General features: G+C 57.0%; 4 protein-coding genes across 8 annotated transcripts in view; 1 reads left to right on the forward strand and 3 right to left on the reverse strand.

Annotated features, from left to right (window-relative positions):
• Window positions 1-23,422, reverse strand: part of IQCF1 (IQ motif containing F1) — a 188,640-nt gene that overhangs the window by 47,126 nt on the left and 118,092 nt on the right. The window lies entirely within an intron of this gene.
• Window positions 91-10,223, reverse strand: PCBP4 (poly(rC) binding protein 4). Its single transcript, XM_012771479.3, has 13 exons — window positions 10,036-10,223; window positions 3,769-3,913; window positions 3,603-3,626; window positions 3,464-3,496; window positions 3,124-3,240; window positions 2,761-2,892; window positions 2,473-2,601; window positions 2,180-2,254; window positions 1,980-2,024; window positions 1,839-1,902; window positions 1,659-1,711; window positions 1,402-1,571; window positions 91-978 (listed from the first exon to the last, which is right to left on the reverse strand). Exons 2-13 carry the CDS (start codon window positions 3,847-3,849, stop codon window positions 690-692), a joined length of 1,212 nt encoding a protein of 403 aa, XP_012626933.1. The 5' UTR covers window positions 3,850-3,913; window positions 10,036-10,223; the 3' UTR covers window positions 91-689.
• On the reverse strand, window positions 11,192-15,358 carry ABHD14B (abhydrolase domain containing 14B). The gene is made up of 4 exons (XM_012771490.2): window positions 15,236-15,358; window positions 14,107-14,345; window positions 12,611-12,852; window positions 11,192-12,254 (listed from the first exon to the last, which is right to left on the reverse strand). Exons 2-4 carry the CDS (start codon window positions 14,315-14,317, stop codon window positions 12,075-12,077), a joined length of 633 nt encoding a protein of 210 aa, XP_012626944.1. The 5' UTR covers window positions 14,318-14,345; window positions 15,236-15,358; the 3' UTR covers window positions 11,192-12,074.
• Window positions 14,943-22,058, forward strand: ABHD14A (abhydrolase domain containing 14A). Of its 4 annotated transcripts, none has more exons than XM_012771487.3 (5): window positions 14,943-15,095; window positions 19,164-19,375; window positions 19,551-19,666; window positions 21,250-21,485; window positions 21,702-22,058. In XM_012771487.3, the coding sequence occupies exons 2-5, from the start codon at window positions 19,182-19,184 to the stop codon at window positions 21,882-21,884; spliced, it is 729 nt and encodes a 242-aa protein (XP_012626941.1). In that variant the 5' UTR covers window positions 14,943-15,095; window positions 19,164-19,181; the 3' UTR covers window positions 21,885-22,058. The 4 variants fall into 4 exon arrangements, with proteins under 4 accessions (XP_012626941.1, XP_012626940.1, XP_012626943.1 ...); XM_012771486.3 differs by lacking the exon at window positions 14,943-15,095 and adding an exon at window positions 15,607-15,749; XM_012771489.3 differs by lacking the exon at window positions 14,943-15,095 and adding an exon at window positions 15,820-16,079.

Below are 23,422 nucleotides of genomic sequence, written 5' to 3' on the forward strand. Positions count from 1 at the left end.
GGTGGAGTCACAGATGGAGGTCCTCTAGGCCCAGATGCACCCATTTTCTGGAGATTTTCCTATCCCCAACACCAGAATTTCACAACTTCCTGGTCGCTGAGAATATTTATTCAAAAACAGGGATTGAAAAAACTGTACAGAGTGTCTGCTGTTGAGAACTGGGCCCCGGCCCCGTGCCACTCCCCCAGCTACCCGGCAGTGCCCCCTCTTGGGGCACCCCCTGACAAGCCCAGCCAGTCCATTCCAGTCAAAAGGGTATCAGTGGAAGCAGCAGGAATCTGCAGGTGGTGGGGAGAGAAGCATGGCCCCAGCCACCCCCAGCCCTCCTCCCCAACTCCCACAGGGGCACAGCAGGCCGGGAAGCCCTAAGGGATGGGGAGTGCATGAGTGACACCCCCCATGGTGGGGTCACAAGGGAGGCCCCTGGCTGCTCCCTGTATCCAAGCACAGAGCTGAGGGGTGGGGCCCCCTGCCCCGGGGCTGCCGAGGCTCTGAGAACCCTGGGCCAAAAACTGCCGCTACTCTGAGAGGAGGAACTCCCATAGACTGAGGCAGGGTAGGGGGTGCATCCATGCTTCTGGGCATTAGCGGCGCTTGGGACCCCAGGCTGGAGTCTCCTGGGCGGGTAGGGTGCAGAGGCAGTCCCCTGCCGGTGGTCCTGCCTGCCCCTGCCTGTGCCTCAGCCAGCCTCAGTAGGGTGAGAATTTTTGCCGCTCAGCCTTCTTGCTCCCATTGGCCGCTGCCATCTTGGCCGTGTAGGCCGCCAAGCCCGGAGGCGGCCCTGGGGAGGCAGGTGGTAGAGCCAAGAAGGGCACGGGTTTGAGGCCAATGAAGTTGGAGAGGGAGATGGCATAGGGTGTGCCCAGCAGGCCTGGGGGAGCTGTGGGCAGGGCTGTCAGGGGCGGCGAGAAGGGGGCGGGCAGGTCTGCGGGGGCCGAACCAGGCGTCCCCCCAGAGGTAGACTTGGCCGTCTCTAGACTGGAGAGAGGGGAGATGAAGGGGAAAGCAGACGTGAGAGTGGGGCAATGGGGACAGATACAGGGCGTGAGATGACACGAAATGCAGTAGAGAGGAACTGAAGGGAGAACAATGACATGGGGTGGATATGTCTGGGGGGAAGGTGAGGATGGGAAGAAAGAACAAGCAGACACAGTGAGGGATGAGGGGAGACACAGGCAGGCCGAAGAAACAGCAATGGGGAAAGAGGACGTGAGGGATAGAGGGAGAAGGCGCGAAAACAGGTGAGTTAGGTAGAAGACTGTGGGGAAATGGCATAGGGCTGGGGAGGCAGAGGACAAGCCCAGACAGAGAAAGGAGGCCAGCTCTCCCCCCCACCCCTGCCTTTCTTGGGCACATGAGCCCCATGACCTGTCCCAGCCCCACCGCCCACCCCAGACTCACCAGGCAGTGATGAGGTACTGGGCCAGGGCAATGGAGACTGGAGAACCAGTGATGGTCACGTGCCGCTCGCCAGCGCCCTCCGCTTGGTTCCCAATCTTGATATGTGCCCCCGACATCTGCCGGATCTCGCTGATCTTGCTGCCCTGGCGCCCGATCACGCAGCCAATCAGCTAGGGGGAGGGCGGAATTCAAACCCTAGGCAAGGCCCAAACCCCCGTCCCCCTACCCACCCTCCAGCTACGCCATTCCCTGCTCACGTCATTGGGAACCAAGAACTCCTGTGAGCTGGTCTGTGTGCCGGGATCCAGTCCTGAGTGGGAGCAGAGGGATTGAGCGTGACTCTGGGCCTTTCCCACACCCCCATTTCCATTCCCCCTGGAAGGAGGGGGCTGCCCTTCCGGGATCTGCCCCTGCCTCCTTCTCCAGGGGCTACTCACCTGGCACCACGCTGGGAGAGGCAAAGGGGACCGCATGGCCCGAGAGCTGCTGGAGCTTGGTGACCTGTGCCAAAGAAGAGGGATGAGAGGTCAGAGGAGGTTTGGTTTCAGAAGGGGTGCCTTGGGCTGTAGGTCACTCACCTCAGCTGGGGTCACAGCCCCGTACTGACCCTGGACAGAGAAGCCCTACAGGGACAAAGTGGGCAAAAGCAGGGTTACTGTGATAGCTCAGGGCAGTTCAGCTAAAGTCATTCCTTCCCCCATCCCTGGAGCCCCGATTCCTTCTTCCATGCCCTCCTCCATCTCCAGGAATGTTCCCACCACTCCGCTGTCCCCCTCACCTGGTTGGCAGAGAGAAGGACTGTACCTAGGGAGAGGCTGGGATGATATGGGATAGTGGCTCCTTTGGGTGGGGACTGGAAGGCATAAATGAGGAGGCTCTGTCAGGACCCTCCCTGGCCCACTGACCTCCCCAGGTGCCCAGGTAGCCTCAAGGGCCTCATGACCCTCAGGAAAATGCATCTCTGCAGCCCCACCCTGCCCCACCTGGTGTCACATGCGTAGGGTTTGGGGTGCCCCACGAGGCAAGCCAGGGCCCATCTCCTGCCCCCAACTCCCTGCCCCAGGGCAGCACCTCCAGGATAACAGCGCAGATCTGGCGCACGCACAGGATGATGGCATCGGGCACCCCAGACACAGTGACAGCGCGTTCTGTAGAGTTAGGGAGCAGGTCCCCGGCCACTTGTACCTGGGCACCTGTAGTCTGCAAACAGAGAATGGGGGCTACTTCTGGCCACTCCTATGGCCCAGAGAAGAGCTACCCAGGTTCAGAGCTTCCCAGGGGGTAGGAAGCCGTAAGTCCAGTTCCCCTCTCACTGCTGGAAGGTGTGGCTCCCTCTGGGTCATATCCCCCTCCCCTCACCTCTCTGATCTCCTTGATCTTGGTACCAGCCTTCCCAATCAGTGAGCCACACTGGCTGGCAGGGATGACAAGGCGCAGTGTCACTGGAGGCCTGGAGACATTCCCACCATTTGCAGGAGCGGCACAAAGGTCCTGGGGCAGGGAGACAGTAGGTTGGCTGTGCACAGCCCTGCGGCAGCCCACCGCTGCTCAAGCACCTTCCCGCTGAGGGATGAGCAGGGTACCCCTTCCCCAGTCCCAGCCCAAGGGAACGCTGCCCTGGGCAGCATTGTCCTCCCCTCCTCCCACAGCCACTATCTGGAGTGGGAGTCATGTTCCTCCCAGGGAACCACCCCAGATATGCCATCCTGGCCAGCCACAGACCTCATCCAGCTTGAAAGCAATCATGGAGACCGCATGGAAGACGGCTGCTGTAGACCCGGTGATGGTGGTGATACGCTCAGGGCAGGAGCCCTCGGATATGGTGATCCGGGCACTGCTCTGCAGGTACAGAACGAGGGCCGGGCAGTGGGCACCTTCCCCACTGCCTCACCAGGAACCTGTCTGCCTGCCCCTGTCGCCAGGCCCCAGCCAAGGCTTGAAACCACCACTCTCTGGGGCACTCACTGGTCAGCCCAGATGGAGTGGTTCAGGGAGAAGGTGGGGCAGGGATCTCCCCTCCACATCAGGTGCCCTGGGCTCCTCCCCCACACTCCATCCTCACCTGCTCGCGGATTCGCTTTACGGTCTCACCCTTCTGTAGAAGACAAAACAAAATCACTCTTAACCAGAGCAGCCATCACCTCCTTCCCTGGCACAGGCCTCAGGTGGAGGGGGATGCACAGAGCAGAACTGGCACCTACCTTCCCGATTATGCTCCCCACCTCCTGCAAACAAGACAAGAGTGGTCAGATGGGCACCAGTCCCCCAGGCCTCGCCCCCGACCCAGGCAGGGGCTGCACAGAAGATAGGACACCTGAGGTCATACTCATACTGTCCCAGCCTTGCCTGGCCCTCCTACCCACTCACCTTCCCATGCATCAGCATCCGCAGCGTGAGGGTGATGCTGAGCTCTGGTTCCTCCTCCAGCCCCGCATCTGAGCCACTCATCCTGTCAGGCGGGGCTGAGGCCACAGTGACCTGGGAGTGTGTCCACGCTGTGGCCTGGCCGGCTCTGGCAGAGGCAGTGAAAGAGGGGTTAGAGAGGAGCCCAGTTCATTCCGCTTCTGTCCTTCCGTGGGGAACCCAGAGCCAGGCTAGCCAAACTCCCAGAGAAGGGAAACTGCATGGACCTTGAACTCTAAATGTCCCTCTGGCCAATGTGCCCATGTTTGTCTCACTAGCTGTGTAACACTGGACAGGTCATGTAACCCTTCTGAGCCTCGGTTTCCTCATCTGTAAAAGGGAATACCGATTCCTATTCCCGAAGAGTTATAAGAATTAAAGTGAGACAAGCACTATGTGGTAGGTACCTAGGCCCCATGAGCATCCTTCCCTTCTGTTACATTAAAAGAAAAAATTCACTAGAAAGACCAGGAGAGCCCAGAGAGGAGAGCCTCCTCCCTAACCTCTTGGGAGAGGAGACCTCTGTGGATCAGGCCTTGAAGGTAGAGTTAAAGGTGAAAGATTACTCCAAGCAAGAGGAGGTCAAGTCCAAGGCCCAGAGCGCCCACTGATTACAGTATAGAGGAGCAGCTGGAGAGGAAATTGGAGCAGCCATGAGAGGTCTTGTAGGAAGGGTAGCCTCAAAAATGATAAGGCTTTAGGAGGGGCCCTCATGCCCCCTGCCTTTCCCCAGCCTGTCAAAGACTTAAGGGGGTTATTGGGAGCTCCTCCACCAGAGGCCCCAGCTACTATAGGTCCCTATAGCAGAGGACCCCTGCAGACAGCTCTAGGCGGGATTCATTCAGTACTGGGCTGCGGGGCGGGGATGGGGTGTCAGGGGACCAGCAGTCTGCACAGGGGTTTCCAGTCTCTCTCCTATGTGCCAAGAATGGCCCTGGGAACAGGAGGTAAGAAGTGTCCAGGTTGGCCACATTCCCAGCCTGGAACACTTTCTACTATACCAGAAACAAATCACTTGGACTCTGAATCTAATTTCCTCACTCATAAAGTGGAGGGAACACCTCTCCCTAAACCTGGGTGATGGGTAAGAAAGGGATTGGGCTGTGAGAATGTCAAGGCCATTAACTGATAGAGGAAGGCGGAGCCTGAGATTAGCTGCTGGGATTAGCTCGGCCACCAGCCCTCCCCACCCGACCCCTTTTCATGCCCTGACTTAATCCTGAACCTTAATCCTGCTTGGAAATCCCTCTCCTTCCGCGGCTGTCTCCTGCCATGCCTCAGCCTTGATGGGAGCTCACTGGGGGACCAGAACCCAAGGAGGAAAAGAGGGAGTGGGACCAACTGGTGCCAAGTGTGGGCCAAGACAAACCCTAACTCTGCAAATTCTTTCTGTCTGGAAGGGTGTGGGGGCAAAGGATGAGTGTGCTGGGCTTGGAGCACTCTGGCCTCTGGGCACCTTCCTCCTTGGCCCTTGACCCATCCTGACAAGACGGTCAAGGGCATGGAGCTCTGTCTAATGCTCCCTTCTGCTTTTTCTTTTTTTCTTTTTGTTCCTTTCTTTTTTTGTCTTTCTTCTTTCTTTTTTCTTTCCCTTACATGTTCCTATGGATTCTGATAATGCTCTCTTCTGAACTCCCCTTGTTAGCCAGGACTTGAACATGGAATGGGAAGGGGGCTCCCAGTCTGGCTCTTTCTCAGGAGGCTGAGCAAGCCACTGAATGGCATGAGGTCTCTGTTCCCTCATCTATCCAATGGGGGTGACAACTCTGGTCCCCTAAGCACGTCCCCTGGCACCTGCTCTTTCTTCCATTTGAGTTCTGCTGTAGGCTCTCCAGAGGTTGGAGATCAGCAGTGGATGTGGGGCCTGTGCTCTCTGAGCAACCTGGCCGGCTTCATGCTGGCTGCCCTTGCTAGACATTCCCCCAGCTGCCTGCACTTCCCCCCATCAAAGCACTTGTGATGACGTGCTTGGTTTCTGTCTCTCTGGACAGCCAAGCCCAAGAACCCCTTAGAGAGGGAGCCAAGACTACCTTCTCCTTATGTCCTCAGTGCTCAGTTCAGAGCCAGGCCAGATAAGGTGCTCAGAACATACTGGTTAGCTGAGCAGGTGAATTCACTGCACAGAAGAGGAATCTGATGCCTGGAGAGGGTCGGTCATCTGCCCAAGGTCACAGAGAGGTGGGGCATGGTGGGAGTAGCAGGGTCCTGCCAGCTAGTGCAGGGCTGTCCCAGGCCTCGTCTGCCTCCCCTTTCAGGCTGCTCCTATCTGGGTCTGTTAGCCCTCTTCCTGGGGAATGGGCTCTTCTGTAGTGAGGACAGGACTTTAGTAGTCTCTGAGACCCTGCCTGGTCAGTAGACATGGTCCTGTTTGAAAAGGACTAACAAAATGTCCAGAGCCTCAATTTTAAGCTGCAAAATTTTCTGGGGCTCAAGAACCCCTTTGGGGTGGTAACCAATGGGACACCTGATATTGTCCCCATGCTATCATCACCTCTTGTGGCTCCAGAAAAAAATGGGCCAGGAGGGCTGGAACATGGCCAGAACTAGAGCCATGAAAACAATGTCTGGGTCTGCAGCTGAGACCCACTGCCCCGAGTCCAATGGGTGACCTTGGCCACGCCCTCACCTGACCTGGACCTTGGATTACTTACCTGTACTTTGTATGTCTGGGGGTAAGGGTCAGGGGAGAGTTGCTGGTCTCTCTGTGCCCTTCCTGTTCTGAGAGACCCTCAAGGTCTTTCCTATCTTTAGGAGAGAACAAGGGGTCCTGATCCACATCTTCCAAATTATTCTCCTAGGGCCTGAAGAACAAGCAGCCCCATAGGCATTACTGTCTCCCCCTGCCCTCACTGGGGCTCTAGGGAGTTATTTGCTGCTCCAGTCTGGTGGGCCCTGGGTCTCTGCCGGGCCACCCACGTAGCAGCCACACATCATGCCACACTGACCTCCAGCTCACCTCCGCGGGTGCCCAGCCTGCTCTGGTCAGCAGGGCTCCCTGGCAGACATACCAAGCTCAGACCAGGCCTCTGACCTCGGGTGTTCCCTCCTGCTCCCAGGCCCCCTCCCCAGACCTGGTGCCCACTCCTTCTGTCCCTGGCTTTCTGCCACTCAGGCTGGAGGGGGGGGAGGTGACAGCTGTGTAAGCGATGGCGGCTGCCCCCTTCCTGCCCCTCCCCCCCAGCTGTCTCTCTCCCATGACAGCTGCCCAATCAAAGGGCTGGGGGCTTAGCCAGCTCCCCCCACATGCAGGGATCAAGTGTCCACCCTGGCTTTGTTCTGGAGCAAGAACAATCCAGGCGAGGGGAGGGCTCCTGGGGCCAGGCCACTCAAGTAGACTGGCCCGCCCCTTGGGGGATTCCCTTGGCTCTGCTGGCCAGTGTCTGGAACAGCTAAGGCCTGTGGACCCACCTGGGCTGGGGAGGGCTAGGGGTCTACAGCTTCACTCCGTATCTCATATCTCCCAACAGCCCCAGCTCCCAACCTAGCAGCCTCCTCCTCCTATTCCCACTCCCACAGCAGCCATGCTAGCCACACCCAGTGATGCTAGGGAAGGGCTCAGAGCATCGAGCGAGGGTGGGGCACTGGGCCTGGGCAGGGGGATCAGCACTGAGGGTTGCTGACTCCCTTGCCCATTCTCTGGAGATGCTCACCCTTCCTGATTATGCAGGCCTGAACGAGAACACCCAGCATCCTCAGATCCATGTGCCCAGCCTCTTAGCCTTCCAGCCTCCCAGGAAGGCCAATCACACCCAGTTTGGGAGGGGAAGGAGAAGCCTGCAGGGGCACATCCTGGGGTCCACAAACTCCAGCCTCTAGTTTCTTGGTTCAGGTCTGTTTCATAGACAAAGTGCCAGGCAGGAGGGTGAGCTCTGACAAGCTGGCAGAAATGCTACAGCCTCCTTACAGCATCATTAGGCAGGTCCCCAAGAGTCTTCATAGCCAAGGGAAACCAAGGCAGGCCCAGGCCCAGACTGGGATCCAGGTGAAAGACCACAGCCTCCCCTCACAATCTCACCTAATTGAGAAAGGTCTCTAGCTTCTATTTTGCATGCTAAACACTGTATGCTTACTCTGCTGCTCAACAGCCACCCATGGCTCCCCAGTGCCCAAGGAATAAATGATATCCATGGACAGGCAATCAAGGCCCTTAAGGATCTGGCCCCTGCCAACTTCTCCTGTCTCATCTCTACCCCATCTTCCACACATACCAGGCTGCAGAACACGCCTAGCACCTCCAGGCCTCTGGGCCTTTGCCCAGGCTGATACCAGCTCAAAATGCCCATCTGCCCCACTCTCTGTCAAAATCCTTCTCAAAGGCCACCTCCTCTGTGGAGCCCTCCCCAACCTTCCAAGTCAGATAGAACCACTCAGGCCTCTATGCCCCCCAGATATATGACAGCAACTTAAAAGGAGTCCCAGTTGGTATTCCTGGGCCTGTCTTCCACTAAACACAGAGCTCCAGAAAGATAGGAAATTTGAGCCAGGACCAGGCTCATTGTGCAAGAAGAGTTAGGGCTCACAGAGCCTGGGGGCATTTGGGACTGAAGATGGGGCTCAGGGTCCCAGAGGAGTAATGAGGGTAGGGTGAACTCAGAACGTGAGGAATCAGCCACATGGGCAGAGCCAGGACCTGCCTGGACCAGATTCCTAATTCCTTCCGCAGCATCCCCAGCCCCTGCTCCTGCTGTTTTTCCAGGTCTAGTGGCTCTCCAGGCATGTCACTGGGGTGGTGGATTTGGGCTGTGCTTTGGGATTTCTGGGGGGCTGGAGTGGGTCTCCCCATGGGGAAGGGGGGCTAGAAGAGCTGGGGGTGAGGTAGGTTTCAGAGTCGAGCCAGGCTCAGCCTGTCACAGCTGGAAGGGCCTCACCAATAAAGAGAGGACTCTGAGGCCCAGAGAGGACGGAAACTGTTTGTAAGGCTACAGGGGAGGCAAGTGGCAGAGCTGGAAGAATCCAGGGGTCTACCTGTGCAGCTTAGATCTCTTTCCCCAAGGGGTCAGCACCACTGGGTGATGGTGACACAGCCTGGAAGGAGGGCTGTGATGGGAGTAGGGAGGCTGGACAGAGCCTGTCTGGGGACACAGGGTGGGGCAAGCCAGCCTCCCAGTGGCCTGGGCCTGCCAGGGTGTGTGGGCTGCCTGCTCCCAGCCCCCCACCCTGAGCATGCAAGGAGAACAATCCCCTTGTGTTTGGGCAGCCTGAGCTTGCATGCTGATGAAGGCTGGGGGTGGGGGCTGGGATGGGGGCACCTTGGAGGTTGAAGGGGCTCCAAGACCTGGAAGGGCTAGGGGATTTTCAGATGAGGAAAGAATAGGGTCCTAGGTGCTGGACCTGAGGAAATGATGGTGATCCCAGGGTACAGTGAGGGCTGGAGCTCAGCTCCTAGGGAGTCTATGGTGTCTAAGAGCTCTTTGTGGGGGAAGGAGGGGCCCTGGGACACATGCCCTATTGGTCTAGCATGAAGGTGATCATCCTGGGCTTGGTGGGTACCCAGAGCCCCATGTTCTGGGAGGAGGAAAGCAACTGGCGTTGGGTACATCACCTTGAAGACCACTCCCCTGGGTGCCGGGGCCGGGCGGGGCACTGGGTGCCACAGGTCTCAAGATGGCGGGCCAGGGATAGTGGAATAGGAGGCCAGCACCTCCCTCTCCTGGCCAGGCAGGCATGAGGGCTGGGTTGAAGTGAGTAGCAGAGCCCCCCATTCCCACTCCACCCCCAAGGACTCCTGGCAAGAAGCTAGGTCAGAGCTGAAGGGTTGAAGAGTCACAGGGCAAAAGGGACTCTGAGCCCCCTACTGTCATTTCCACACACCATGGCCTGGAGGTCTGTGTCTGGCTCCCCCAAGGACTGCAGAGAATGGGAAGGGGTGTGTGCCCAGCCAGGAGCTGCAGGGGAATGGCAGATGGGGGCAGAGAAGGAGCAGAACCAGAACCAGGGCAGGAGGTCAAGAGAAGAGCAGGCCCAAAACACAAAACAGTGAGTGGGATGGGGGCCTCAAATCTGGGATCTAAGGTCCTGAAAGCCTGTCCCTGGTGCTGGGGGCTCCTCTGGCAGACCAGCGCCCCCCACCTGTGCAGGCCTCGGCCGTACAGGACAGGGAACATGTTCCTCACAGTCCCCCAGTCCCCTAAACCCGGGCCCCCAGCCCGTGGATCTGGGCGCGGGCTCTCCACCCCCAGGCGAACCCCCAAACTTCGCAGCCCGCCGTGCCCCGCCCGGCCCGCGCCCTACCTCGCTGGGGCTGTCCTGCGGCGGCGGCGGCGGCGGCACAGCGGCTGGGCCGCTCAGTCCCACATTGTCCCTGGGAGAGGCGGCCGCTCACAACTGCGAGTGACATCAGCTGCGAACAATGAGGGGTTTGACAGGCGCGGAGCCCGGCCGGCCCGGAGCCCGGCTCCGCGCCCCCCCCACCCCCCGGCCCGCCCGGCCCGGCCCCTCCCCGCCCCCTCCCCGGATCCGATTACAGCGTGGCGGGCCCGCCCCAGCCGCCCCAGTGCCGCAGCCGCCCGCCCCGCCCCGCGCGCAGCGGAGCGCCCCGAGCGGCAGCCGCTTCCGGGAGGGCTCGGAAGACCCTTCCCTTGCAGCTCCCAGAGCCCCCGGGAGTGGGGGGCAGGGGCGTCGGGCCAGAAGCGCGGGCCCCAGCCACGCTCCGCCCCGCGCAGCTCCCCTCCGGCCAGGCCAGCCCTTCCGCCCGGGCCGCCCGCCCCGCGCCTCTGCCGAGCCCCCTGCACCCCCGTCTCGGCCTCGCCCCTGCGCCGCCCGGCCCCGCCTCGCTCCCGGCCGGGTCCCTCGGAACTCTGGCTTCGACCCTCCGCCCCGCCCAGCTCCCCTCGCTCCTGCGCCATCCACCGCTCGGCCTCTCGCCCACCCAGACCCGTGCCCTTCAGCTGCCCACAGCTCCGCACTGCTGGCCCTTGTCCACGTAGCACAGGTTACCCGACCAGCTGGAGGAGGGGCCTGAGAGCCGTGTGGCCTTGGTGCACCCCGCCCCGCGATTCCCCCAAATCTACCTCCAGAATTCTTTTTTGGGTTAGGGTTGCAAGGGATGGGCGCCCCAGAGTCCCTTACTAGGGACGGGATGAGTGGGGGGAAGAGCTGAGCTGTTCCCAAGTCCCGGGGGTGGGGGGGCCCTGGGGAGCAAATACTCCCCCGTCTGTAATCGGCTCAGCCTGGTCTCACTGACCTCCACCTCCCCCAACAACTGAGTGTCTTGGCACCTGTGTGTGTGGGTGGGGAGGGGAATCCAATCTCCCTTCCTTTCCATCTGGCCTGTGGACAAAGGGCAGGGGGACCATCTGGTCCCACCAGGGTGGGGGAGGGGCCCACAGTGTTGGTCCCAAGAGGTGGGGGAGGGGCGGCGCTCTGGAAACAGCAAGAGCCTGTGGGGTCTAATTGCATCACTTTATTTCACCGACCTCCACTCTCTGTCTCCCCACCCCCCATCCCCAAACCTCACAGCAGAAAACAAGCTTGGCTGAGAAGATCCAGGCTTGATAACCCAAGGAGGTGTGGAACATCCAGAAGGAAGGGGAAAAGCAAGAACTGAGAGGCAGAGAGGTGGCCCTTCCCTTCTGTGTGGCATTTCTGGGTGGGGGCCAGCTGCAAGCTAGGTAGAATCCAAGGCTAGCCACACCGTAAGCTTGGCAAAAGGGTCTCCTGCAAGGGCTGGCCCATGGTGTCCCCACTTTCCCAGCCAGTGAGGTGCTGCATGGTTAGAAGTGCACGTGTACCTGTGCAAGTGTTTGTGTGGAGGCATGTGTGTATGTGCATGCAATGCACAACTGCACATGAGAATGTGCATGTCAGTCCAGAGTTACATGTACCTATGCAGAGTTACATGTACCAAAGTGAAGGGTCATATTTGGGAACATAGATAGCTTCTAAAAGTGTAAGCATGCATGTGAGCATGTATGTATCTATGGCCTAAAAGAGGGGGAAGTGTGTGTGTTGGGAGGTGGAGGGAGGAGGAGGGGGTGGGAGGGGAAGGCTGGGCGGAGCAGAGGAAGGAGTGAAGAAAGCCCAGCAAGCCTAGCACAGAAGAATTACCCTCCACCAGATTACGTGTCCCGATTCCTGAGTTTTTCCTCTTGATTTTAGCTCATCAGTCCGTCACTGCAAGAGAAAGAAGCAGAGAAGACAGACCCCAAAAGAACCCAGAAAGACATACAGACAGACACACCTGTTGCATGTGCATGGTGAGCCAGAGCCCATGGAGGGGAGAGAGACCTCAAGGCAGACAGGCAGCCCATCCCCATCAGCAACGCAGGGCCTCATGCTAGCCCCTGCAGGAAGTCCAGCAGCCCTGTATGCCACTCCTCTGGTTTGTCCAGGTAACAGGGGTGCCCCGCCCCCTTCATGATCAGCACCCGATGGTTGGGCAGCTGTTTCAGGTGCTCAAAGCTGGTTTGACCCATGGGATCCTGGTCTCCATATACAATCAGAGCTGGAGTCTGAGAGAAAGGAAAGGAGGGCAGAGTCAACAGGAACCTGCCACACCAGCCCCATCCTCCTGGAGGCCAGCTTCAGCTCTCCCCACCAATTCAGTCTCTCCCTTAGGCCACCCCAAATGAGGAGAAGAGACAAGCTGGCCCAGTGGGTGGGGGCATGGATTGGTGTCTGACCCAGCACACAGTTTAGCACAGGGCTTTGCAGAGTAATCTGCTAAGTAAACAAAAAGGGTGGAGCTTGGTGGTGATCTCCTCCCAGAAGACACCCTTGGTTACCCAGCCCCCATATGAGAAAGGCCCAGGGATAGATCCTTCCTTGCTCCCAGCAGGGGCATCTCAGCTTCCCACCTCAGGAGTACCTTCACACTGGCATAGTCAGCAGCATTGATTTTGTCAGTGCAGATGGGGGCCACTGGCACATAGCCCCGGAGCTGGGAGCCAGGAGCGGTGAGGAAGGGCAGGGAGTACATGCCACTCAACGACGGACTGATCACAACCGGGGGGCCCAGCTCCAAGGCATCTACCACAGCTGCCAGGAAGCTGCCAGGGACCAGCTCCTTCATAGGGACAGGGGCTGTTGCTTCCTTGGAGCGCCCCAGACCTGCAGGGATTCAGGTGTGGGAGAAACAAGACCAGGGCAATGAATGGGAAAACAAGGAAGAGAAGATCCCTTCCTCCAGGAAGCCTTCCTGGGTCAATCTCTCTGTGCCCAGGTTCCTGTTAACATCCAGTGTGCCCAAGTTTATTCCTATAGCAGTCTCAATCTATCACATTGTGGCAAGCATGAGGCATTTCTCTTCATGTGTGTGCCCATCTCTTCTAAGAGTAACAATGTCCTGGAAAGAATCAGGCTCTGACGTCCAACAGGGTTGGATCCAAGTCCCAGTTATCCATTTACTGTCTATGTGACTTTGGGCAAGTCCCCCTCAGCTCTCTCTCAGTTACTCAGTTTCCCCATCTGTCAAAAGGGAATAACAAAAGTATCTGCCAGTTAAGACTGTTGTGAAAATTAACTGCTTAAAAGTCACCTGGCCCTGAATTGGCACAGGGTGGGTTCCTTAAGGACAGTGGCTGAGGGGCTGGTTCTGCCCTCATACCTCCCTCCCCACCCTTCAGTCAGTCCATCCCCACCTTCACCAACAAGATTAGCTCAAGACCTTTGCCCTAAAGCTCAGCCAACCCACTGTCATAACCAGTCCTGTCCAGGCTGGAGGCCTGCCTTTGGGCCCTGAAACCAAGCTGGTGAGAGGGTCAGATCAACCATGCTGCCCCTTCCACCGAGGGCTGAGACCTGGCAGTCCAGGTAATTACAGGCAGTCTGGGGGCTGCCCCACATGCCCCAGAGCCCAGCTGGGGCTTTGCATATGGATCACAACAGGGGCCCTGGCCACCCACCAGGCCCTGCCCCTCAAGGCCCCAGCAGACTCAGGTCTCACTACCCAGGGCTCCAACTGCCTGTGGTTATAGTTCAGTGAAAGTATTTTACTTCCAACTGGCTAAACACCAGTTACTATGTATCAGGTACTAGCTACTTACTCACACTCATGTAGATAATCTCATCCTATTCTCACTAGCGCCTGCCCCAAATGTCAGTGCAGTTACCTCCCACTGCAGTTGAGGGCACAGGCTAGGAGACACTGGGACACTTCCTGGTAACAGTGAGGAGCAGCTGGGCAATGTCCAGACCATATCTGGGTCAAGACTGGACGAGCTCAAAGGTTCTTGCAGTGTGTACTGAACTCTGTCAACCTCTGGACCCAGCCTGGCTATGTCCTCCCAGTCCTCCCAGGGCCACAGCCCTGGGTCCCCAATGAGGCCTCCCCAACCCCTGCCCAGAAGCCTCCCCCTAAAGTACCTGGTAGGTCAATGGCCACAGCCCTGTAGCCAGCCTGGGCCAGCCTGTGCAGCGTACCCAGGTTCTGCCAGGTCTCGGAGGAGAAGCGGATACCATGCAACAGCAGCACAGAGAAGCGGACCTGCCCACTGCCCGGTCGTGCCTCTCGGAAGAAGAGGCTCTGGCCTTGCACCTGGAAGGTGCCCTGGCTCTGCTCCACGCCTGCCGCCATGCCTGCTGCAGCTGTGCTGCTCAAGTGCCTGTGGTTCAAAGCCAGGCTGATGAGGGGCCACAGAACACACTGCCCAGGTGGAGCGGGAGGCTGCCACAGAGAGGGGAGCGGGCAGCAGCAAGGAGGCCTCCAGGAGGCTCCCAGAACTCTAGGGACATGCTTTGGGGTCAGGAAGACATAGGTGTTATTTCTGCCTCTGCCACTCAGTTGTGTAACCTTGGGCCTCAGCTCCTTCGTCTGCAATATGGGAACAATAAAGTCTACCTCAAGAATTAGGAATTTACTTAAGAGTTTTTTTTTAAAAAAAATAACAGTGCGGATGCTTGTTGAGGGTACGAACTCAAAACATGGGGCTCCCATTACGATCACTGTTCTCATCCTTACTATCCTTCACTACAAATGGGGATAATTCAACAGTGCTAGCTCCAGGCGGTTGATAGGATTAATGAGGCCACGCATGTGCGTGCCTAGCACATAGTAAGTGCTCAATCAACGGTAAGTACCTGACTGTTTCGCTTATCGACCTCATCCTCCCCAAAACACTGTCGTGTGTTAGCACCTCAGGCCGGAAGGAGCCCAACTTGGAGTTAAAGAGCGGAATTTTCCAGAGGCGGAAACCAAAGTGCCCAAAGAGGGAAGGGCTTTGGAATTCTGGTCCGCCAGGGACGCGGGGTGTTCCGCGCGCTGCCCGCCGGGCCTCAGCGCGTTGACGCCGCAGTCAGGGGCGCCCCCACAGCTCGCTCTGTCCCCTCCACCGACAGCGGTCCAGGCGAGCCAGGTCTGGAAGCGGGCACGGGGAGGGGCTGGGGACAGCCCCTAAGAAAGGGACCTGGGGATCCGAGATGGGAAGATTTGGGTAGGTGCGGGTGGGTTTTGACTGGAGGGAGGAAGAGAGGGTCGAGAGCGCAGGGCAGGTACCTGGGGGGCTGCGTGGACTCGCGCGACCGGAGGCAGGCGAGTGCTGGCGGCGGATGGGCCCGGGCAGGGAAGCAGGGAAGCAGGGAGGAGCCAGCCCGGGGCGGGGGCTAGGCCGTGCTCCTGGGCGCCCTCTTGCGCATGAGCTGCCGCTGACTCCCTTGGCGCCGTTGAACCCTCTCCTTGTTCTCACTGTGGCCTCAGTTTCCCCAATCCCGAGGCCCCACAATCCCCGCGCGGTCCCAAACCGCCAACGGCCTGCCCCACAAGGACATGGCGCAGCTTGAGGAGGAGGGCTCCTTCGGGATCGCATCCCTGCTGCTCCCTTCCTGCTCCCTCCCATCCCCCTCATGCCCAGCCAGAACTGCCCAGGGCCAGAGTTGTCTGACTGGCAGAGAGCTGTGCGCCTGGCACGGAGCTGAGGTCTGACAGGTTTGAATGCGAGGCTCCGCCAGTGTCCAGCCAGGTGGCATTGATCGTTTTCCTAATGCCTCCGAGTCTGTTTCCTGCCTGTAGGGTGAGTTGGGTGTTGCCAACCTCTGCAGGGTACCAAAAAAAAGTAAACCAGCCCTCCGCTGGGGTGGTCGCCGCGCGGAGCCCTGAGCCTGGGACAGACCTGATGGCCCCATACCGGAGCCCTGAGCCTGGGACAGACCCGATGGCCCCATACCGCCAGCCAGGATGGGTACCATGAGTTCACGTGAAGGAGCCCGGCGGGCCCCCGCCCCCGCCGAGTGTGTGCGCAGGGAAGTGGCTGGGCCGAGACCTGGAGCCGCTGCCTAACAGTGTCTGGCATTCACACGGGCGGCCTCCGCCCCACCCTGTTCTCGGCTTGACCGGTCCTTAGGTATGTACCTAGGACAACCCTATGCTGTGGATCTTATCCTCAACTCCTGTACAGACCAGAGAGCTGAGAGAGGGTGAGGATGGTTCTAGGGGGAAGAAGCCAGGTGGCTCTCCACCATCCCTTAGGCCAAAGCAACCTGGAAAATCTGGACGGCCCTCGGAGCCCGGGTAACAGGGCCTGCTCCGTGACAGGGCGCCAGGCCTGCGGAGCGGACTGCGCATGCGCGCCTCCGAGGCCGCGCTCCGCGCCGCCGAGTGGGGGAGTAGCCGCCCGAGCGGCGAAGGCCGCGCCATGGTCGGGGCGCTGTTCGGCTGCTGGTTCCGCGTGGGCGGGGCCCGCGGCCCGGTGAGTGTCCCGGGGTAGGGAGGTCGACAGGCTGCCCGAGGGCCGGCCATCTTTGCCCCGCCCCTTGCCCGGTGCCCTGGGGCAGAGTCCTGCGGAAGCGGCGGGCGCGGGGGCGGCGAGAGCGCGTGTGCGTGTGGGCGTGTACGCGCACGTGTCTGCGAGGACCTGTGCGTCTCGGAGGTCGGGGGCGTGTGTCCGCCTGTGTGTCTGTGTGGTGTCTGTCAGCGTGTGTTGCTGCGCACTTACACTGGGAGTGTGCTCCTCAGTGTCAGCCTGCTCGTGTCCGCGTTTGTCTACTGTATTTCTGCGCGCGTGTGACTTTGAGGGTGTGTATCTACCTGTGTGTATGCTTGTGTGTGCGTTTCTGCCTGTGTGTGCATGTGTCTGGCTTGTGCGTGTAGTTTTAGGGTCGTATGACTGTGTGCTTGAGTATCTCTGAGGATCTATATATGGTCGTGGGTTTTGTTTTTTATTTTAAGAGACAGGGTCTAGGCCGGGCGCGGTGGCTCACGCCGGTAATCCTAGCTCTCGGGGAGGCCGAGGCGGGCGGATTGCTTGAGGTCAGGAGCTTGAGACCAGCCTGAGCAAAGCAAGACCCGGTCTCTACTATAAATAGAAAGAAATTAATTGGCCAACTAATATATATAGAAAAAATTAGCCGGGCATGGTGGCGCACGCCTGTAGTCCCAGCTACTTGGGAGGCTGAGGCAGGAGGATTGCTTGAGCCAGGAGTTTGAGGTTGCTGTGAGCTAGGCTGACGCCACGGCACTCACTCTAGCCTGGTCAACAAAGTGAGACTCTGTCTCAAAAAAAAAAAAAGAGATCCGTCTTGCTATGTTGCCCAGGCTGATCTAGAACTCCTGGCCTCAAGCAGTCCTCTCACCTTGGCTTCCCAAAGTGCTGAGATTACAGGCAAACTGGGGTTACATGCCTGACCTGTGTGTGGTTTTGAAAGCGTGTGTCTCCATTAGTCTGCCTTCCTGTTGCTTGACTGTGTGCGTGATTTAGAGAGTATTATTCCAAGGGATTGGTTGCGCATGGGCCAGTGTGTGTGTGCAAGGAGGCTGCATGTATATGCAGGGAATAGCTTGTGCAAAAGCAAAGTGTATGGGAGCAAGACTTGTCTCCTGGGGGCAGGTGTATACACTGTGTCATTGTCAGTGTGTATTCCAGTGACCTAATGTGGGCACAGTTTATCTCAGCCCCACCATCTGTAGAGCAGATTAAGCCCGGGGCTGCAGTCCTGTTACTATCGTGTAGTCTTGCCAGCACCCTAGGTTGTCAAGGCAATGGCTGAAGCCCTGTGCCTCCATCCCAGGAGAGGCATGGGGGCACCCCAGCAGACGAAGGAAAAAGTCCCATGGGGATGCTCCACCTGGTGGGAGCCTGGAGTAACACCCAGTTGGAGGCGTGTGTCAGAGGCTATGGTCTGGAAGAAAAGAGGAGTGTGCTCTTCCCCGCCAGGCTCCTGCTTCTCCAGAAGCACCAGAGAGGATGCCACTGGGGCCCACCTGAACCACCTGACCCCAGAGCCTAGGGTGGGAAGCTGGGGAAACATCCTCAAAACATCCTGGAGAGGTGGGTGGGGCCCAAGACAGGTCCCCAGCTCCTAGCTCAGCCTGGCACCCAGTTGGTGCTTGATAAAGATGTGTTTACTGGAATCCTGGGATGGGGCAGGCATGCTCATCCTAGGCCCAAGAAATACAGAGACAGTCCTGTGTCAAGTCCATTGTATTATTTAAATCCCACAGGAGGCTTAGGAGGGCAGCCACAAGGTTATCCCATTTTACTGACAAACCGAAACACACAGGAGGAAATGGCAATCTCAAAAGCCAGGGCTACCTGCCTTGTTTGGGTCCTGGGTCCTGAGGTCTGTTGCCTGGGCTGGCAAAGGCCCCTGACTTGAAGAGCCTGTGAAGCAGATCATTTGGCATGAGGCTGTTTGTGTGTGAGGAATGGGAACAGGGAGGTGACGTTCATCTCTCCAGCCCTAGGCTGCCTTTCCAGTTTTAGGTACACCATGCTCCTCCTTGTGCCCCCCGTTTGTGCCTCAGCATTTCCTGCATCAAGGACCTTCTCTGTGAGCCTCTTAATACAGCTGGAGTAGACCATTAAATATAATGTGATTATAAAACACATTCTGATTTTAGCAGTGTTATATGTAGCAAGATAAAAACAACTACTTCCAAACACACCCTGAGTGGGAGGTCCCCTTGATGGTCCTCACCACTCTGTCCACCAGCAAGGCTCCACTTTATCTGTCGCCTCCCAGCCCTTTCCTCTTTGGCAAGCCGAGTGTAGCCTGGTGGTTAAGAGCCCAGCTCCCCCACTTGCTACCTCTCTGAGCCTCCATTTCCTCATCTGTAAGAGACCTATAGTTACATCTGCTCCCCAGTATTCTTTGTGGATCTTTGAGCCTTAGTATGTGAAGGGCCAAGCCCAGGGCCTGCTGTCACTTGATGATCAGAAGTGGTTTTGCTGCCACAGTGATGATGGTGGTCACTGAGCATGCTGTGTACCAGAATACCTCAGAGACACCTCCTAACTCTGCAGGGTATCTGATGCCCTGGTATGTGGACTAGTTGGGTGTGAGCCCTCAGACCTTTGTCCAGAACAAGGGAGGGGGCAAGGGCTGCAGCTCTTCCTGCTGGGGTATTCTGAATGGGGTTTTGGGTAGGGTCCAGGGATCCTTGTTGGGACTGAGCCCCAGCCTCTTTTCCCTCTCCTCTTCTCCTCCAGACTGTGGTACAGACCTCCATGAGCCGGTCCCAAGTAGCCCTGCTGGGCCTGGGTCTGCTGCTCATGCTACTACTGTATGTGGGGCTGCCCAGCCTCCCTGAGCAGACTTCCTGGCGCTGGGGAGACCCCAATGTCACAGTCCTGGCTGGTCTCACCCCTGGCAACTCCCCCATCTTTTACCGCGAGGTGCTCCCACTCCGTCAGCCACACAGGTGGGTGCCGACCTAAGGGCCTAGTAGAGGGACTAGGCCCAAGGGGAATTCCTGTGTGGGACCCCAGCCTGACTCAGGGTGCTCAGGGACTAGGAGCGCAGTGGGAGAAGCCCAGGAAGAAAGAACGGTGGCTTCCCCCAGGCCCCAGGATACAGATTCCCCTGTGTGCCCGCAGGGTGGAGGTGGTGCTACTCCATGGAAAGGCCTTCAACTCCCACACTTGGGAGCAGCTGGGCACACTGCAGCTGCTGTCGCAGAGGGGCTACCGGGCCGTGGCCCTTGACCTTCCAGGTGAGCACCCCCACCCCAGGGTCGAGAGAAGCAGGATGCAGCAGCTACAAGGTGGCAGCTTCTCCCAGAAGGGGGCACTAGAGGGGTAGGGAAGCCCTAAGGTGTGGCTGGGAGCTTCTGGACTCCAATGTCTGGACAAGCAGTGGTAGGTCACAGCACAAGATGGCACCACAAAAAAGTTTGTATTTTTATTTTCTACCTTGAAAACCACAGTGTAGATTGTTGTATGTCACAGAACAAATAGAAATGTGACTCACTGCACAAGCAGTTGTGGGGGAAGGGTTCACTGTACTTTTTATTACAAACAATGTAGCTTTTTGTGTTTTTAAATACACAAATGATTTGTGCTGTCATTCTTCTCTTTTTTTTTATTCTTTTAAAAATTAAAATTTTTCTATATTATTTTAACTTATTTGTTTCTCTTTCTTTATTTGGCTCCATCACCCTTCTGTCTACAAATGTCATTCTTCTCATTAAGAAAAAACAAAATCAAAAAATAGTGATGCCTTCAGAGACTGGTGCCACATTTCTCTCCCTCTCTAAGCAGTTTGGGGGGTGGCAGACCCTCTTCTGGGCATTTTCATACACAGAGATACACACAGTATGCAGGTTGTCTGGTGGGGATTGTAAACATGACTGTTGTCCTTCCTGTTCAGCTAATCCATCTGCAGCTCAGTTTTCTCCGTGGACACCATGTCGCATGGACCACACCAGTTCCTGCAAACCACCCTCTGTTGTGAACTCCTCTGTGTGCGCTGTAGGAAGGAGGCCCAGGGTTTATCCAGCCATTCCTCTACTGGTGGATATGTAGATTGACTTAGAGTTTTCAGTGTCAGTTGAAATGCTCACATAATGTAGCTGACGCATCTTTGGACATGCTTCTTTGAGCATGTGGTCACTAATTTTTCTAGATAGCTATTGAGGACAATTGAGGCCAGGCATGGTGGCTCACACCTGTAATCCTAGCCCTCTGGGAGGCCGAGGTGGGTGGAACGTTTGAGCTCAGAAGTTCAAGACCAGCCTGAGCAAGAGCGAGACCCTGTCTCTACTGAAAATAGAAAGAAATTAGCTGGACAACTAAAAATATATATATATAAAAATTAGCCGGGAATGGTGGCTCATGCCTGTAGTCCCAGCTACTCAGGAGGCTGAAGCAGGAGGATCACTTGAACCCAGGAGTTTGAGGTTGCTGTGAGGTAGGCAGACACCACGACACTCTAACCTGGGCAACAGAGTGAGACTTTGTCTCAAAAAAAAAAAAAAAAAAAAAAAAAAAAGGACAATTGATGGGTCAAAGGATACACATTTAAAAATTTTGACAAATACTACCTCACCTTCCAAAAAGGCTATACGGATTCATTCTCCCATCAGTCATGTATGAAAGTGCCCATTTCCCCATATCTTCCCCAACACTGGATGTTTAGTCTTTTTAGTTTTGCTAATATGATGAATGAAAGATATGTTTTTCTAGCAGGTCTATTACATTACAAAAAGTAGCTTCTAGGAAGTATGTGGTAGTATGTACCTTGCAGTCCTGGGCCCCTTCGCAGCCCCCCTCAGCTGGTGCCTGCTGCTGTTCTCAGGTTTTGGGAACTCAGCACCTTCAAAGGAGGCAAGCACAGAAGCAGGCCGGGCGGGGCTGCTGGAGCAGGTGCTGCGGGACCTGGAGGTGCGGAATGCCGTGTTGGTGAGCCCCTCGCTGAGCGGCCACTACGCCCTGCCCTTCCTGATGGGAGGCCACCACCAGCTACATGGATTTGTGCCCATCGCACCCACTTCCACGCGGAACTACACCCAGGAGCAATTCTGGGCTGTGAAGGTACTGAGAGAAGGATCTTCAAGGGTCCTGGCACCCTGTCCCTGGCTTGGGTCATGGGGGTTCAGGACTCAAGTCTTACCTAAAGGGATATGGCTTTATTCTTGATCTTAGATGGAAGAAGTGGGGTGTTTGGGGAAGGCTTCCTAAGGAGGTGGTTTGGGGGTGGTCAGATCCTCATCAGGCCCCAAGGTCACAGCCCCTTGCCTTGCCTTGCAGACCCCAACCCTCATCCTGTATGGAGAGCTGGACCACATCCTGGCTCAAGAGTCTCTGCAGCAGCTCCGCCACCTGCCCAACCACTCTGTGGTGAAGCTGCGCAATGCAGGCCATGCCTGCTACCTCCACAAGCCACAAGACTTCCACCTTGTCCTCCTTGCCTTCCTTGACCATCTGTCTTGAACTAACCTGCTACCCAGGCCCCAGGCCTGGCCTGAGCTTGAAGGGTCTGGACCACAACCCTCCTGCCACCAGGGAGGCAGCCCCTGGGATTGAAGGGCAGAGGTCAGAGGGTCAGATCCAGCCAGGACCTCTCATTTCATCTCACAGACACAATAAAAAAGCATTTGTCTTGCCTGGGGTGTGACAGGTACCATTTCCTAGCATGCTTTGGGAGAGGAAGACGTAGGAGGCAAGTCTGGGACTACTTTGGGGCTGGGAGCTGCAGAGTGTGCTCCAGCAGCCTGAGAGGGCTAAGACTGTACCACTTCCAAGCTGTCTGTCCTCACCATTATGTCTCAGTTTCATCATCTGTAAAAGGGTCATGATGGCAATATCTGGCTTGGAGGGTGGTTGTAGGATTGCATGAGTTTGGATAAGTGAAGCACCTGGCCACACAAGGCTGGGAAAGGGATGTATTACTGCTACTGTGTGACCACTGGGATTGGGGATTGGTGGGACATGCAGGGTCTGGGCAGCTGAGTTGGGGGAGTCAGGAACCTGGGGCCAAAGGAAGTAGGATATGTGGAGGTGGCTGTGGGGAATGAGGTTTAAGAATTAACACAGCTGGGGGATGGACACACTTGAAGCTATGACTCGGGGGGGATAAGGGCAATATATGTAACCTAAATGTTTATACCCCCATAATATGCTAAAATTTAAAAAAATAAAAAAAAAAAAGAATTAACACAGCATTGCAGGCCAGGCACTGTGGCTCATACCTTTTATCCTAGCACTCTGGGAGGGTAAGGCAGGAGGATTGCTTGAGAACAGGAGTTTGAGACCAGCCTGAGCAAGAGCAAGACCCTGTCTCTACTAAAAATAGAAAAACTAGCTGGGTGTCATGGTATGCGCCTATAGTCCCAGCTACTCGGGAGGCTGAGGCAAGAGGATCACTTGAGCCCAAGAGTTTGAGATTGCTGTGAGCTATGATGCACTCTACCCAAGGTGACAGAGTGAGACTCTGTCACAAAAAAAACAACAACAAAACAACAAACCCCCCACAGCATTGCCAGTGAACCACCAAGCCTGTCTGCCCCCTTGTCATCTATGGGTGAGCAGCCAAGACTGAAACCAACTCCTCCCTTCCCCTCCAGCCTCTTTGGCCCAGAGGTTGAAGTCTTCACCCCTCACCCTGCCTCAAGCTAGTTCAGCCCCTGGAGCAGAGGGCAGGGGGTACAAATGGCAACCAGGTGCACACGTGGGCATCTGTCTACACCTGTGTGCAGCCTGAGGGTACCAGTGGGGCACCTGTGCCTCTGTTTAGCCTCCCTCCCTGGGGGTTGCAGAAGAGCCAGAGAGCTTGGCATGGTTTCCCCACCGCTCACACTGTCATTCAGCATCACAATTACACCCTCTCACCATGACATCCTGTCACCCTGCCCACCATCTCACACTCACAGTGGCACACAGTCACCCTCACTGATACACAGCGTTAGATTTGCCCACACAGTGGCACATTCACACCGGCACGAGTGCTGTCATCCATGCATTTAGCTTTC

Source organism: Microcebus murinus, chromosome 1, assembly GCF_040939455.1.
Source record: "Microcebus murinus isolate Inina chromosome 1, M.murinus_Inina_mat1.0, whole genome shotgun sequence".
In the NCBI taxonomy this organism is placed as follows: domain Eukaryota; kingdom Metazoa; phylum Chordata; class Mammalia; order Primates; family Cheirogaleidae; genus Microcebus; species Microcebus murinus.

What these genes read in the sequence shown, in the direction of transcription:
- PCBP4 (XM_012771479.3), bottom strand. Translation starts at nt 3,849, where the DNA reads ATGAGTGGCTCAGATGCGGGGCTGGAGGAGGAACCAGAGCTCAGCATC. An exon ending in TTGCTTTCAAGCTGGATGAG is followed by an intron (nt 2,893 to 3,123) that starts GTCTGTGGCTGG and finishes TCCCTGCCCCAG; the next exon opens with GACCTTTGTGCCGCTCCTGC. An exon ending in TCCTTCTCTCTGCCAACCAG is followed by an intron (nt 2,025 to 2,179) that starts GTGAGGGGGACA and finishes TTGTCCCTGTAG; the next exon opens with GGCTTCTCTGTCCAGGGTCA.
- ABHD14B (XM_012771490.2), bottom strand. Translation starts at nt 14,317, where the DNA reads ATGGCGGCAGGCGTGGAGCAGAGCCAGGGCACCTTCCAGGTGCAAGGC. An exon ending in TGTGGCCATTGACCTACCAG is followed by an intron (nt 12,853 to 14,106) that starts GTACTTTAGGGG and finishes GAATCCCTGCAG; the next exon opens with GTCTGGGGCGCTCCAAGGAA. An exon ending in CTGACTATGCCAGTGTGAAG is followed by an intron (nt 12,255 to 12,610) that starts GTACTCCTGAGG and finishes CCTTTCTCTCAG; the next exon opens with ACTCCAGCTCTGATTGTATA.
- ABHD14A (XM_012771485.2), top strand. Translation starts at nt 16,299, where the DNA reads ATGCGCGCCTCCGAGGCCGCGCTCCGCGCCGCCGAGTGGGGGAGTAGC. An exon ending in CCACTCCGTCAGCCACACAG is followed by an intron (nt 19,376 to 19,550) that starts GTGGGTGCCGAC and finishes GTGTGCCCGCAG; the next exon opens with GGTGGAGGTGGTGCTACTCC. An exon ending in AGCAATTCTGGGCTGTGAAG is followed by an intron (nt 21,486 to 21,701) that starts GTACTGAGAGAA and finishes CTTGCCTTGCAG; the next exon opens with ACCCCAACCCTCATCCTGTA.